Source organism: Oryza glaberrima, chromosome 8 (genome assembly GCF_000147395.1).
Source record: "Oryza glaberrima chromosome 8, OglaRS2, whole genome shotgun sequence".
Taxonomy (NCBI): Eukaryota; Viridiplantae; Streptophyta; class Magnoliopsida; order Poales; family Poaceae; genus Oryza; species Oryza glaberrima.
The window spans coordinates 7,282,610-7,299,384 of NC_068333.1; the positions used below are offsets into that span (position 1 = coordinate 7,282,610).

At 42.2% G+C, this 16,775-nt stretch overlaps 2 protein-coding genes across 5 annotated transcripts; both read left to right on the forward strand.

Annotated features, from left to right (window-relative positions):
* Nucleotides 1–6,195, forward strand: LOC127783202 (protein Rf1, mitochondrial-like). Of its 4 annotated transcripts, none has more exons than XM_052310435.1 (6): nt 1–2,717; nt 3,099–3,153; nt 3,247–3,285; nt 3,421–3,566; nt 4,182–4,592; nt 4,664–6,195. In XM_052310435.1, the coding sequence occupies exon 1, from the start codon at nt 242–244 to the stop codon at nt 2,642–2,644; it is 2,403 nt and encodes an 800-aa protein (XP_052166395.1). In that variant the 5' UTR covers nt 1–241; the 3' UTR covers nt 2,645–2,717; nt 3,099–3,153; nt 3,247–3,285; nt 3,421–3,566; nt 4,182–4,592; nt 4,664–6,195. The 4 variants fall into 4 exon arrangements, with proteins under 4 accessions (XP_052166395.1, XP_052166397.1, XP_052166394.1 ...); XM_052310437.1 differs by having other exon boundaries at nt 3,448–3,566; XM_052310434.1 differs by having other exon boundaries at nt 3,247–3,566.
* An 8,959-nt stretch (nt 6,196–15,154) lies between these two features.
* Nucleotides 15,155–16,755, forward strand: LOC127782562 (transcription factor MYB36). Its single transcript, XM_052309820.1, has 3 exons — nt 15,155–15,392; nt 15,603–15,732; nt 15,823–16,755. Exons 1-3 carry the CDS (start codon nt 15,257–15,259, stop codon nt 16,505–16,507), a joined length of 951 nt encoding a protein of 316 aa, XP_052165780.1. The 5' UTR covers nt 15,155–15,256; the 3' UTR covers nt 16,508–16,755.
* Nucleotides 16,756–16,775: the final 20 nt, after the last annotated feature.

Genomic DNA, 16,775 nt, shown 5'->3' on the forward strand with positions numbered 1-16,775 from the left:
TCTGACGGTCTCTCCGCGCATCATCAGTCTCTCAACCAATTATCCCGGTGCGGTCGACGCCGTCGCCGCCGCCGCCACCGCCAGCACAAGATCCGGACGCCATTCTTCGCGCGCTGCTTAGCTTAGCTCCTCCCTTTCCTTGCCTCCGGTTTCCTTCCCTCGGGTCAGTCAGTTGCTCAGGCACGGCGCGGCGCGGCGCGGGCGCTACCCGGAGGTTGCTGCGAGCTCCGTCGGCGCACGCATGGCACGCCGCGTCCCCGCCCGAGCACGCTCCGTCGGCGGCGGCCCTCGCTCCGAGGGCGCGCGACCCGGACCCAAGACCGGAGCAGCAGCAGGCAGGGGTGGCGCCGAAGACGCACTCCACGTGTTCGACGAATTGCTCCGGCAAGGCAGGGGCGGGGGCGGGGGCGCCTCGATCATCCGCGGCTTGAACCGCGCCCTCGCCGCCGTCGCGCGTGACAGCCCCGCGGCTGCCGTGTCCGGCTTCAACCGCATGGCACGATCCAGCGACGATGCGGTGACTCCCACCTTGCACACCTATGGCATCCTCATTGGCTGCTGCTGCCGTGTGGGTCGTTTGGACCTCGGCTTCGCGGGCTTGGGCAATGTTATTAAGAAGGGATATAGAGTGGAACCCATCATCTTTACTCCTCTGCTCAAGAGCCTCTGTGCCGAGAAGAGGACGAGCAACGCAATGAACATAGTGCTCCGCAGAATGACAGAGCTTGGCTGCGCGCCGCATGTCTTCTCCTACAACATTCTTCTCAAGGGACTCTGTCATGAGAGCAGAAGCCAAGAAGCTCTCGAGCTGATGCACATGATGGCGGATGATGGAGGAGACTGCCCACCTGATGTGGTGTCGTACAGCACCATCATCGATGGCTTGTTCAAAGAGGGGAATTCGGACAAAGCTTACAGTACATACCATGAAATGCTGGACCGGGGGATTTTTCCAGATGTTGTGACTTACAACACTATTGTCGCTGCCTTGTGCAAGGCTCAAGCTATGGACAAGGCCATGGATGTACTTAATAGGATGGTTAAGAATGGAGCCATGCCCGATTGCATCACATATAATAGTATTGTGCATGGATATTGCTCTTCTGGACAGTCGAAAGAAGCTATTGGAATTTTGGAAAAGATGTGCGGCGATGGTGTTGAACCAGATGCTGTTACTTATACATCTCTAATGGACTATCTCTGCAAGAACGGAAGATGCATAGAAGCTAGAAAGATTCTTGATTCTATGATCAAGAGGGGCCTAAAGCCTAATGTTATTACATACAGTACCTTGCTTCATGGTTATGCTACGAAAGGAGCTCTTGTTGAGATGCGTGATCTCTTGGATTTGATGGTACGAAATGGTATCCAACCTGATCGTCATGTCTTTAGCATACTAATATGTGCATGCACTAAGCATCAAAATGTAGATGTGGCCATGTTTGTATTCAGCAAAATGAGGCAGCAAGGATTAACTCCGGATGTAGTGACCTACGGAACATTGATAGATGGACTTTGTAAGTCAGGCAAAGTGGATGATGCAATGCTTAATTTGGAACAGATGATTAGTGAAGGTGTAACCCCTAACATCGTTATTTTCAACACACTAATTCATGGTCTCTGTACCAGTGACAAATGGGAGAAGGCTGAGGAGTTGATCTTTGAAATGATTAACAGAGGAATCTGTCCAGACACAATTTCCTTTAATTCAATAATTGATAATCTTTGCAAAGAAGGGAGGTTTATAGAATCTGAAAAACTCTTTGGCCTGATGGGACGTATTGATGTGAAGGTTGATGTCATTACATACAGTACACTCATCGATGGATATTGCTTGGCAGGTAAGATGGATGAAGCAATGAAGTTACTTTCTGGCATGGTCTCAGTTGGGTTGAAACCTGATACTGTTACTTATAGCACTTTGATTAATGGCTACTGTAAAATTAGTAGGATGGAGGATGCATTATCTCTTTTCAGGCAGATGGTGTGCAATGGTGTTAGTCCTAGTATTATCACGTATAACATAATTCTGCAAGGTTTATTTCAGACCGGACGAACTCGTGCTGCTAAAGAAATCTATGTCAGGATTATCAAAAGGGGAATACAGCTTGAAATTAGCACATGCAACATAGTCCTTCAAGGACTTTGCAAAAATAATCTCACTGATGAGGCACTTCAGATGTTCCAGAATCTATGTTTGATGGATGTAAAGCTTGAGACTAGGACTTTCAATATAATGATTGGTTCCTTGCTTAGAAGTGGCAGAAAGGATGAATCAAAGGATTTGTTTGCTGCTCTCTCGGCAAATGGTTTAGCACCGGATATTGTGACCTATACCTTAATGATTGAAAATCTCATAGAAGATGGCTTGCTCGAAGAGTCTGATAATCTATTTCTTTCAATGGAGAAGAATGGCTGTGTTCCTAACTCCCGTATGCTTAATTGCATCGTCAGAAAGTTACTTCACAAAGGGGAGATAGGCAGGGCTGGTATTTATCTAACCAAAATTGATAAAAATGACTTCTCCCTTGAAGCTTCCACGGCTGAGTTACTGATTTTGCTGGTTTCAAGTGGGAAGTACAATCAACATATGAAGGGTCTCCCTGAGAAGTACCACTCCTTAGTGAAATCCAGGGATGTTTGAAAATGCCTACAGTTATGCAGACATCATTGGCCTTCTCTAAATTAGTTGTACGAAGAACAAATTCTTGACCAAGGTATGTATCTCAATCAAGAGCATTTCATTGATTTCAATTATGGGTATTGTTGGGTCAGTACTAGTTTGTCTTTTTCCGTACTGAAGAAAAGATAGAAGTATTGTTATTCACCGAATGCAGTATTTGATTATAAAAATAAATAAATTCAGTTGCTAAACAAGATCTGATTGAATAAAATGGTATTCGAGCTGTGCCTTGTGCCAGGTTCGAATCCCTGCAAAATCAATAAAAAAAATGCGTACTAGATTAGTGTTGATTTTGCTTGATAACAGGCTTAGTGTTTGACACAAGTGTGATGTGACGCTGTCTAATTCTATGATGGAAAGGTCTTGCAGTGTGTGTTCTGTTGGTTTGTTCTGAAGTCTCTGAACTCATTTACAGATGGGCTGCTAGAGTGCTGGTGAACAGCACCGAAGCCTGTTGGCACTGTCGCAAGGTGACAACACAATCCCCTCTTTCATTTGTTTTTATGCTCTGTCCATCTGCATTGTTACGATTACCCTGATCAGGGCCATTCTCATTCCTGTAGGAAGTTGTACTCCCAAGCCATGTTGCTACATTCTCACAGGTACTTGGGAAAGAAGGCATGCATGGCATGTTGTAGGGGTACAATAGTATTCAGTGTACTTTCATGATTAGGCTTGACAAATGTTTACTGTGCCTATAACCTTTCTATCGCATGAACATTGTTCAAATATGATAGACTGAAACTGATCTGCTTACAAATAAGCCATTGGTGAAATCAAATGGCTTCCTGAGCTTGCTTGGGTTGCGCTCGACCGTTTCCAAGCAAGGGAATGACCGTGAGATCAAGATTACAAGGCATTTGTGCAAGTGCCCCACTTACCGGTGAGCTGGAACTTATCTGCTTAATGCATCAACGATGCATGATGTTTTTCACTTCAATATCCATTTTAAATAATTCATTCAATATCTATTAGTATAGAAGGCTCTTTTCGCTAAAACTGCATGGGTTTCAATGGCTGCTCCTTTGGAGCTAAAACCAAATACTACCTCCGTCCCAAAATAAGTTTATTTTTTTTCACCTATCCTAAATATACCAATACAAAACTAAAAAAAACTATAATACCCCTACTTTATTAAATCCCAATGCAACTATTTCTCACTTTATCTTCTTCCAATACAATTATTCCTTACTTCCACAATCTCTTATGCAATGATTACTCCAAAAATTAACTTATATTGGGACAAATGGAAGGAGTTAGAAATGAACTTAATATGGGATGGAGGAAGTACTATATTAGTAAGCCTGTTTCATTGTACAATTCATCAAATGACTTCATTGCTGGGGTCTAAATGCCTGGTGGATATCATGCGGACTTCCAAAATGTCTTCTGGATAGCAACTTCCTGACTTATCTGTCTAAAAAATGGAACTTCTAAATCTTCACTTTGTTGATTCAATGCTCTACTTCACTTTCTAATCATGCAAAAGTGTCAACAGGGTCACATAAACACAAGTGGATGGGTCCAGCAATCAGAATGTCACTTCCAAGCTTCAGGTTTGGCAAAAAAGCAAGTGGAGGGTATCCATGATTTCCCAAAAGAGAACTGCCAAATCCTCCACTCTCTGAAGCAGCCATATGCGGTGTTCTTTTTCAGAAAACAAAAAAAAAGGTTTCTGAAAATATAGACCTTTTATCGAATAGTTCGAACTGAACATGATATGCGCTTTGAATTTCGGACAGATAGAGGACCATCATGATCTTCTCAAGTACTCTTGCCAAGTGGAATGCAGGTGATGACTTACTCAACCTCTCTGGATATCTTGAAACACACATTTTGTATCACCGTGATCAATCCATGTCCCAGGAGTGACAGTTTTTGACAATTGCCACATTGTCCAAGCAAATAGGTTATTATTATTCTAAACTTCTAATCTTTACCTTTCATTCGCCTTCCTAAACAGAGTCTTCTCTTGTGCAGAGTGCACCCAGTAATGGCTGCTAAGATTTAGATATTAAGAACTGCTGAACCACAGTAGTGCCTGATGACCAGATCAGCAGCAAAAACTCTGAAGTACTAGCTGAACCGGATGCGCAAAAATAGACTGTTCTGGTTTTGTTATCTAAAGTCTATCTTGGCTCTGGAGTTTAACTCTCTGCAGATGCACGTTGATGCTCTGAAAATTGTCCTTCCACACTCCAAGAAAAAGGAACTCAGGTACTTAAGTTCTTGAATTTGGTGGGGACTATGAGCCATGGTTCACAAACTGGGAGCTTTGACCACGGTTGACCTGGTTGTTTGATGAGTTCTTACCAGGGTTTACAAAACCAACAAAAACCTGAGGACAATAAGTTCGTACTTCCTCTGTTTCACAATATAAAACTTTCTAGTATTGCCCACATTCATATAGATTTTAATGAATCTTCATTAACATCTATATAAGTGTGGGCAATGGTAGAAAGTTTTATATTATGAAACGGAGGGCTTACTAAATTAAGCGTGATGGTGCGTTGGCCAATGGATGTGTTGTTGGTCAAACAGGTGTCATGCGTGATTTCTTTTTTCCACATTAGCGGCCACATCATCAAATTTGTCGTGTGGAACAGCCACCTGTGCCAATCAAGTAGTTTTGCAAAATAAAAGGAAAAAAATATTTACCCATTTGCAGTTCTGCGAAAAATGATTAGGGTCTTTAAGAAATTTTCAGAGACAACAACTGGCTGTTTCACCCGGCTGTTGTTGACGTGGACCACGAATGTGACCAAAAAAAATCACGTGTGGCAGCTTTGACCAAGAATGCGTGTAGATACCCTTAATTTCCTTCAGAAAATTACAGGCCTGCAATTTGGAAGGACTCATGAAGAAACAAATACTACAATCTAGTGCATTAGTACTAGACTGTAAAATTTCTGAGTCTGCTTATTTGGTTAACTGGTCGCTGAGAAATACTAGTAATCTATTATTATCCAAAAGTAAAATTGTTCCATTGAAGTAAAATTTTTCGTGATTAGCTGTTGGATTAGTCTCACATCGATCATTGATGATAGGGAAGCACGACTTAATAGGGTGGGGACGGTTCTCACCTATCAAATTAGCCTTTTGGGTTCTATAGGCTCGATCAGGACCTAAAATTTTGGGCTGTGTAAGCTTATGATGCATTCAAAGAAAAACAACGCAAATTTGGAAACAAACAGGAGTCACTGAGCTAGCTCTTCTAAAATAATTGAAGAAAGAAACAGCAACGTGGGATGTGTAAGCTTATGATGCATTCAAGAAAAACAATGCAAACTTGGAAACAAGCAGGAGTCACTGAGCTATCTCTTCTAGAATGATTGAAGAAAGAAACAGCAACATGATGGCGCTTCAACGAACGAATAGGTAATCCTCTCCCACAGGAGTGCCTCTAACGAAAATCCTCTCCCACTGGAATGCCTTTATTGTTTCTTTAGTCATTTGTTAATATTGATTTCACTAAAGTTTGAAGACAAAATCAGAGTTCCAAACAATTTTGCTTAGATATTTTCCATTCTTGGTTTTAAGCTAATATTGATTTCACTAAAGTTTGAAGATAAAATGAAAGTTCCAAACATTTTTGCTTAGATATTTTCCATGTTTGGTTTTAAGCTAAGGACTTAATTTTGTAATAAATGATCTATATACGCCATGTTGAAACAAAGACTGGATTATATATATGTTATAGAAAAGATGAGTAATTGGCACAAAAAGGAAGTAACTAAAGGATTATTAAGGTTTTTTTTTCCTAAACTGGTTGGAGGCCCAAGGGGATGCTTTAGGTGGAGACCTTGGCCTGCCAATGTGGCCAGAAAGTCAATATTCCCGGAACTAAGGGCCACTTTGAATCGTAGGATTGAAAAAATATAGAAATAAGAAAAACACAGGATTCTGACATGAATTGAAGTGTAGAACAGAGGACTGTAATACACAGGAAAAACACAGGAATGATCGTTTGATTGGATCGCAGAAAAAACATAGGAATCGGATGAGAGAGATAGACTCAAAGGAAATTTTCCAAGAGGTTAGACCTCTTGCCAAGTTTCCTCCAAAACCCACATGCAATGTGTCATTTCATATGAATTTCATAGGATTTGGAAAGTTTCAATCCTTTGGATCAAAGGGCCAAATAGTAAATTTTTCTATAGGATTTGAATCCTATGAAATTCCTACATAAATCTTTTGATTCAAAGAGGGCCAAATAGTAAATTTTTCTATAGGATTTGAATCCTATGAAATTCCTACATAAATCTTTTGATTCAAAGGGGCCCTAAGTTTCTAAGTTTCTGTACCTGTATGCTGAAATTTAGGTTGTTGTGCTCAGTACACTCACCGGCCAAGGCGTTATGCCTTCGGCACAATTTACTTTTTATATTTTAAAAAATGCAATTACCGCAGTTGCCAATCAACCGTCGCAACGGACTAATAACAGTATAAACGGAGATTAGATCACTCCTTTCCTTCCTTTTGCATGATGTTCTCACGTAATTTTCTTGTAGTATTTCCTTCACACAAAACAGCGTCTAGTTAATCAGAACGAGAAGAGAAGAAGAATGCGTGACTGATAGGTAAAAATGGAATGACGAGAAGAGAAGCTAGTGATCAGCTATCACTATATATATTTAACATGTGTCGTCCTAATATATGCCTTATTATAGTATAATGCATGTTTGCTTCATGGGATACTGGGGTGAAACAAATTAACTAAATATTTTCATATAACATGCGAAGAGAACATATTGACACTGGGGTTATTTCCATATATCATGTTGATACTGGGGTCATCATGGAGGGCCCGTGACCCTCACGTCGCCTACCCAGGGCGGCTCGGGGGCGACGAACGCGGCGGCAACCAGCCCTCCCTCACCTACAACTCTGCCTCGCCGCCGCCCGAGCGGCCGCCGGCAAAGCCGCGCGGCCGCAAGGACGGTGGCGGCGGGGCTTCTCGCAAGCCGGGGGAACCTCCAATAAGGCGGCGGCGGCAGCTTCTCCGTCTAGATCCGGGCCGGCTCCGGCCAGATCTGGCGGGGCGCCCGGAGGTGGCGGCTGGCGGCGGGGGAGATCGACGCCGGCACTGGACGGCGCGGAGACCGGCGGCAAGCAGGGGCGGCATCGCGGTGGGCGAGCGACGGCAGCGGCGGCTCGCTCGCGCCGTGGTCGCGGCGTCGGCGTCAGCGTCCGTCCGCGGCGGCGTGGTGGTCGGGCCGACGGCGGATGCTGCGGCGGTGCGGATGCCGCCGGAGGGGCAACGGCGCGGTTTGGCGGGCAACAGCGGCTCGCTCGCACTTCGCGGCGTCGGCGTCGGCGTCAGCGTCCGTCGCGGTGGCGCAGTGGTAGCGGTGACGATGGGTGGCTGCGGTGGCGTGGACCGCTGGCTTGCGCCGTCCTGGCTTGTGGCCGCCGCCCGGCTGGTCGCCGGCTTGCACAGCCCTGGCTGGCTGTTCCGTGGCCGGATCCGTCGCCTCCACGCCGGATAGCCAGGGCAGCCGGTCGGCGGGGCGGCTGCGTGTGGCGGTGACGTGCGGATATGGAGTTGGCGGGACGATGGCTTGTGTTGGCGCGAAGCAGGAATGGGGCTTGACGTCCGCGGTGGTGACTTCCTCGTTGTCGGCCGAGTGTTTCTCCCTCCTTTCGGTTTCCCCCCCCTTCTTTGGCCGGACCCTATTTTGGTCGTGGAGAACTCTAGGGGGAGGGCGGAGGCTCCGGCTTGCTGTAGAAGTTTACGGTGGATTGATGGCGTTTCGAGGGTGGCCAAGGGCCCGTCTTTGCCGTTGGTTACGGTCAAGGTATGACTGCTTGTGGGACGTCTTGAACTATTCTGTGGCCATTGATGTGGGGGTGCTTGTGTGGGTGATGTGAAGATGCTGGCGAAAGCCTTTCCGTGCCTTGAGCCGGTTCGACGACGACGGCGCCCGTGGGCGCCGTTTCCCTTCTTGGAGGCGTTGTCATGGCGTTCTTTCATATCCCCTACAAATCTCCAGGTGAAAGCCTTGTTCCGACTTTCGGACGAGCGGCGGCGACGTTACATGTCGTGTCCTCCTTGAGGGCGTCGCTTCGGAGAAGTTCCAACGCATCGACGACTGTCGATGGTCTTTTTCGTTTCAAAAGCTTTCATACCTTGTGTTCGGCGAGGCCTTCGCCTTCTTGGGTCCGCTTCCTTCTTGTGGTGGGCGACGTGCTCTTCGGTTGTTTCTGCTAATGAAGTCGAAGCTGCTCGCTGATGGGGTGCGGCGACGCTCGGCAACGATGACATGCTGTAGTCTCTTCCAAGGAGTTTCTGGTGCTAGCCGTGTGAGGGAAGTTGCTCCTCGGTGGCTTGGCTGATGTCCATTGTTGGATGTTGAAGCTGCTTTTCGCTTTGGCGACTTCGTGGCTTCAGTATCTCTGCGGTTGTGGAGTCGGCGCTGCTGGGTCGCTTGGGCGGCTAGCTCGGCAACGATAACACCTCTTCTGCGATGTGGGAGCTATCATGTCGCTTTTGTGTTTAGTTTGGCGGCGACGTCCTGCGATTGGGCTCCGCTGTCGTTGTTAGTTGTGTAGTGGTGGGTTTTAGCCAGTTTTCCTATAATTAACCGTGCAGCTGTATGGTTTTCGGGCCCGGTTTTCCTTATAAACTGGGTCAATTCTCTTCTTCTAAATATAACAGTGGAACAAAATTCCGCCTTAGGTTTCAAAAAAAAATTTCCATATATCATGTGAAGAGAATATATTGATACTGGGGTAAAACTAATGAACTAAATATTTCCATCTTACATATGAAGAGAATGTATTAGCGTTGTTTGTGAGCATGGTATTTCATACTCTTCTTTGTAAAAAAAAAATGTTAGTGTAGACCATAGTATTAAATATAAAGTTTGCTTGTAGTGCTATGTTCCTTAGATGAGTTTGGGATCTCATCTCTTGCGCACTTATCTCGCGCAACGTAGAAGGGAGCGGTTCATTAGCATATGATTAATTAAGTATTAGTAAAATTATTTTTGAAAAATGGATTAATATGATTTTTTAAAGCAACTTTTATATAGATTTTTTTTCAAAAAAAAGTATCGTTTAGCGGTTTGAAAAACGTGTGCACGAAAAACGAGCAAGTTGAGTTGGAAATGTTCCTATAAAGTTCTGTTGAGTAATCAGTATAAAGTTTGCTTGTGTACTACATGTTCTTATCAAATTTTTGCTAGTAATAATAAATGTCGTTTTTCGCGTTATGCAATTATAATTATGTATATTCGGTTCACTGCTTACAATAAAGAGTAGACGGGCTTATATAAAAGGAATGGTAACATTCAAAGCGTCTCTATCATTTCTTTTCGAGTAAATTTTATAAAACTACGGATACTTTAATCAAATTATCACAAAACTACAGATTTAAGAATTTGTTTCACAAAAATACAGATTAAGTGTAAAATTTATCACGGAACTACATATTTAAGGTTTTATATCACAGAAATATAGATTTAACAACTATTTTATCACAAAACTACACATTTAAAAACTATTTTATCACAAAACTACAGACTTTATAACTTTAAATAATTAATAGTGCTATGATCTAAACTCTATAATATGTAGTTCTTTAATAACTTCATCACTAAATCTGTAGTTTTGTATATGGTGCATTAAATTTGTACTTCCGTGAAAAGTTTGACGCTAAATATGTAGTTTTATGATACACATTCTTAAATCTATAGTTTTGTAATAATTTGACCTTAGTATATGTAGTTTTGTGAAATTTACTCTTTCTTTTATCATTTATTAATTAATGTTGAGTTCAACTTTGAAGACAAAATCAAAGTTCCAAACATTTTGTGTATATAATACTCAAATTCTATCATGCAAATTCTTTATTCTTACCAAATGGCACGAGATGTGTAGAACAGCTGTCAAAGCTATGTACAATGGTACTAAACTTTTCTCCCAGCAGTAGCACCTAATTAGTTAAGAAACTCAGACACAAGAAATCCAGGATTATGTCATGGTCTATCCACGGGTGCAAGTGCATAATAAACATTTTTCTTTCAGCCTTTTTTTGTCATCGATCATTAAAGAAAAGAAGTAGCAAACACTAGTCAAAAGGTACAAAAATAATAACATATGCAAAATATTCTTCCTAGGACAAAAAAGAAGTTAATTGCACTGAGATACTAATCGGCTTTTCAAGTTTACTTACTTGATCTGCCAACAACACCACTATAAGCTTATCTTACTTCTCCTGGGATCCTTGAATAATGTGGTCAACTCAACCTTATCCCTGGAAAATATTAAGCAACAGGCAGCCTCACATTACTTAATTTGATTAATCATTAGACTTGTGAAGGTCTAATGACCTTATTTTTGTAAGTTGTTTAGGTGAGTCTACTCCATGGTGTCAGATGGTTTAACCTGCTTCTGCTTGGATCATACTGATAGAGTTGGGATGCTTCATGCCCTGCTACTTACTTAAGTGTTCTTTTGTGCTTGACAAAGTGGCAAGTTGGCCATGCAATCTCTTTTGCCCAAGACATGGATTTCTAATTGCATATATCATTCAAAGTGACCCCTTTTCTGTCTTAGCTTTTCTCCTTTTTAGGCTTGTCTTCCTTGCTAATGCTACTTCTTTTAGGGCAGCATCTTGGATAAAACCATATCTCTTCTGAAACAACAACTAACACCACCAAGATGGATGCATGCATTCATTCCTGATCAAAGTAAACAATGTAGTACATAACTAGACAAGGTGTTCTACATTGCTCTCTATTAGTAGTAGAACCAATCTAGACTGTTTTTTTTTTCTAATCCAACAGATCATATCTATTTATACCACCACTACAGAGTAGAATATTTTTTTCAACTTATAGTAGAACTCATAAATCAACGATTAAGATTACTTCTCGTGTGATAATGATAGTAGAATACTAAGCTAGACACCTAATGGCATTGTGATCTTCAGATATCTTCATTGGTAGCTTCTGGTAGTGTGAGCATGATACACACTACTCTACTATACATCACCATGGATATTGAAGCTGCAACAACTTCATACAGTTAGTCAAAAGTGTACCTCTTCCCTCTGTAATGCCCAGACCTGCTTCTCTCTGACCAAATGAGGATTCTGACAGGACTGTATACTGAACAAATGTACATACTCCATATTAACAAGGCGGCCAGTGCTGGAGTACCGGTACCACAAAAATGGTACACATACGGTACTATTCCCCTTAGGATACCAAAAGGGACGAAAATGAAATGAATAATCATGAGAAGAAAATAACATGTGGCTCATGTCCAGGACTGAACATTTAAAATAGTTGGCTAGTACTGAATTTTGACTGAAATTCTGCATGGATAAACAGTTTGTTAATTAACTGATCTTTCCAAACAGACATTTTTTAACTCTTCTAGAATCCAAGCTTTCATGGAAAATTAATATGTGAAATGTAACTTCAAAAAAAAATGGCTCCAGTAAGTCGAATCCGAGAAACAGAGCATCTCTTTGTTTTCTGATGAAGGAACAAATTAACAAGACAGTAACTTTCAAACGTGAAATTTATTCTAGGAAAAAAATCTCTTTCTTTTCTAGAATATAAATACTTCTTTTTCCTATGTCCAATGGAATGACACGCAAGGCTTTTGTGAGTTCCAACAAAAAAAATCAAGAAAAGAATCGCAATTTCTGGTGTTGTTCTTCAATGCATATCAAATTACCTCTTTTTACCATAATGTTCATCTTATATTATCACAAAACTACACAAGATGGGTCTCATTAGTACCATATTTTTATCTAAATTGCGGCTGATCACAATTCAATAGCAATCAATCTAAAACCAACCACCCCAAAATGCAGTGTCACTTTACTCTCTAACAAAAAGGGAGAACATAAACAAGAAAAGAGTCAATGATCTAGTAATATGAAAACACAAAGGTCCATGCTCCAAACAAAAGACCTACTTGATCCTCATTGCACAATGCGCATGCAGCACTGTTCAACACGGCGTGCATTGTATGATATCTGGATATGCTGATAAAAAGAGTACACCCAATATTTCTCCGTTCTCAAATACATGCCACCGTTGACTAGGACTGTTTGAACTTTGACTGCTAATAATTTTTAAATGGTTAGCCTACGATAAACAATATCTTAGTGTTTATATTAAGATGTGGCAAGTTCAATAATATGGTCTCGTTTCAATTTTTTAAATGGCTAGTAGCGAAAGGGCACGTAGCCTAGTGGTTGCAGTGACCAAAATAGCACTCCAATATCCTAAGTTCAAATCTTCATATGAGCGAATTTCAGATTGGGTTGTTTGTGGGGCTAAGTTCCCAATTTAAATGATTGCATATATCCGGTAGGATGTAGAGGCTGGGTAAAAAATACCCTTATCTAAAAAAATAAAAAAGGTGTTTATAATTTTGATTTAATAGGAGTGGCGAAACGTATTTACGAACAGAGGCAGTATCATATTACCTCCAATATCATATTAACCATGATTGCACACAAAAGAAATGACAAGACAAAAGAAGGAACTTAACATTTGCTCTTAAGTATAGAATAACTGAACTTGTAGGAACCAGTCTTGAGGGTCAAAAATGATGACACCATTGGAGGATGCTGCTGCATTGTCAGTTGTAACTGCCCATGGACTTTTGGCAGGTCAGCCTAGCCAGCAATAGGGGTCCCTACAAAGAGAGTTACTTACAAACAGCATGGTTTGGTATTCCATCTAGCTATGAACATTTTTTTTTTCAATCATGGCCCAGCCTTGAGTTAGAGTTCTTGACTTGAGAGAAGGGTACAGCAATAACTGAAAATGCAGGACTTGGACTGGTCATGCATACCCATGCTGTGAATCTTGATCTATATGTACGCTGCATTGTAGAGTACACTTGTTGTCAAAGTACTGGTACCTACATTATTGGTGACGTTTGTTCTCTCTATTTCTTTGAGAAAAGGAGGAATTTTTTCGTATGCCGATTTTTTTTTTTTTGGCGTATTCAGCTTTATTGCAGTACTTGGTATGATACTTCATGTGCACAGTTCATTGTGAAAGCTGCAAGAGGTTCTTGCTAATATCACAAAAAACAGTTTTTGAATAACTATCATACTTTAAAATAGCACAAACTATTTGATTTCAGAAATGGGAATCCATTTGGATGTGATGGCCTGTTTACTGCTTATTACGAGAAACCCTAACTGAAAGTCTGATAGTAATTCTTCTAGTTCCACTATTGCCCTGTTTATGATGCCAAAATTCAGAGTTGGAGTTACACTAATTTCAGGCTTCCAGCAGCTTCACAGTATATTCCATACTATTATTACTAGTACATTATTATAATTAAAAAATTAATAGAATATCAAGATCAATCAATGTTGCTTATCTCAATGCGGTGTGATCCTAAGGGATGCATGGAGACAAGAAGGAAACAAGAAGACTGCATTCCATGCTTATCCTTTGGCACGTTTCAATGATTCAGTAAAGGCTTCATTTCTTCTAACCATCTAGGCTCTAAATCCTAACTGAATTTAACTATGTTCATGGCAGTTGGTTTGCAATGTACAGGTGGTAACACTAGCTTCATCTGCCACATGACCTGCCTGAAGCTAGAGTTCTTGACTTGAGAGCATAAGTTCATCTTTCTGCGATACCCATAAACCTACGCAGAGTTCAGAGTACTTACTGTTCTTCGTGATCTGTGCACTCCTAATCTCTCCTAAACCCACATGTAGCTCTAAATATATAGTGCCATTTTGAATGCATTTTCTCGCATCCACCGTTTAGATTTATTGAGTCGCATGCATCAACCAGTTCAACTTAAAAACTTAAGAAAACAAGACGATTCAATTGTACTTCGACAACGCTACAGGAGTAAGGTTGGTGATTTTACCCCTAACAGACTGGGACACTATTGTTTCATGTACTCATAGACTTGTTTGTACAGGAAAGGACCAAGACCACATCCATTGAATTTGAGGCAAATTACACCGTACTTACCGTCGAAATAACTAATTTTGCTATAATCAACCACTTTGCCATAAAATTCACAATTTCCCGAAATTAAGCTGTGTAATAGCACCAAAAATTATAATCTTTAAATCAAACTAAATAGTTAATGTAGATTATCTATAACAAAGATAACCCAAAACAATGATTATTTTGCAGAGAACAGTTAGGAGACAGAAATCCATGTCCCAGAGAACAAAAAAGAGGACATATATATGCATGGATGACACAGAAGTTTAGCAAAAAGCACAACAAATCATTCCATGCACCTTTCTGCATGCATTCATGCAATGCAGAAACAAAAAGGCCATGCATGCATCTCCAAAGTACCAATAGACCAGAACAAGAGCCGGTATGTGTGTCATGCTCTTTCAGCAGCATCAGCAATCAAAGGTCAAACCATATCCGTACTATTTTAATGCACTCTTCATCTGCTCCTATAAATCCCAGCACCATGACCAAACCCATCACAACTCATCTCATCACATTCCATACACACATCCATAGCAGCTTCAAGCTAAGGTGATACTACTACATTCAGAGAGAAGAAGCAGAAAGAGATAAGAGGTTCAGAGAGAGACTGAGAGAGATGGGGAGGGCACCTTGCTGTGACAAGGCAACAGTGAAGAAGGGGCCATGGTCACCTGAGGAGGATGCAATGCTCAAGAGCTACATTGAGGAGCATGGCACCGGTGGCAACTGGATTGCACTGCCTCACAAGATTGGTAAGCAATTAGTACCTTTTTTACTTATCACTGATAGTTTCAGAAGAGATTATAAATTTTCAGACATGCTAAGATTGTCATCTGTGCAAATTGTGCTCATCATCAAGCTTTTCATGTGACTGTTTTTCTTTCTAGAAATGTTTTCAAATGTATCTTCTGGTTTTGTGTGTTCATGTGTAGTTAATTTAGTTTATGTGTGTAATGTTGCAGGGCTGAAGAGGTGTGGCAAGAGCTGCAGGCTAAGGTGGCTGAATTACCTGAGGCCAAACATAAAGCATGGGGACTTCACCCCAGAGGAGGACAGCATCATCTGCAGCCTCTACATTAGCATAGGAAGCAGGTACATAATTACACCACTAACCACTCTCCCTTCTCACTAACTATCAATCAATCATCATAATCACACTAAACTTGACATAATTAACCACAGGTGGTCAATCATAGCAGCACAGCTGCCAGGGAGGACGGACAACGATGTCAAGAACTACTGGAACACAAAGCTGAAGAAGAGGCTCCTTGGCCGGCGCAAGGACCGCGGCGGCGGCCACCACCACCGCAGCCAGAGCACCGCCGACGATCTTCCGGCCGGTGGTGACGGCGGCATGAACGACGGCGGCGGCGGCGGCGGAGAGCGGTCGCTGAGCGCGTCGGCGATGGAGAGGATCCAGCTCTGCATGCAGCTGCAGGAGCTGCAGAACCCACTGTCCATCCACCACAACCCCTTGCTCTCTCATCAGTGGCCAAGCAAGGCCACCATTGATGATCAGAATCACAACAATGTCACTGTGGCTGAACATGGAATGTCAAGCTCTGTGAGCGACCACCACCGCCTCGATGGGCAGCAGCTGGAGAGCGGCGCCGGCGCCGCCGCCATGCAGCAGGCGTCGCCGTCGAGCGGCGGCGAGAACTCCAACGTCGTCGTCGCCATCGAGGCCGAGCTCCAGGAGCTTCTCTACGCCGGCGGCGGCGCGATCGTCGACGGCGGCGCGCCGCCGCAGGGGGATGTGGACTGGTGGAGCTATGATCAGGGAAAGCAGTCACCTGTGACTTGCTGGGATTTCACCCCTGAAACCAGCTCCATCTTCCAGGATTATGCAACAGTTTATGACATCTGAAAATTGTGAAGAGGTTTGATAAGGATGTTAATTAGGGAGGTAATAATAATAATAATATAAGTAGGGATTGTCTAGCCTATGTGTTCTTTGATCAGTGACACCTAAAACCAAACTGTAAGGAGTTTGTTGTAAGAAATTTGTAGCAAGGGATAAATAAAAAGGTATGGTAAAAAATATATATACCAGGTCCAAGAGATGATGTAATCTTGGCACCATTCTGTCAAAGATCAGATAGGACTGATGAGCTCAGATAAAAATGCAAGGTGGC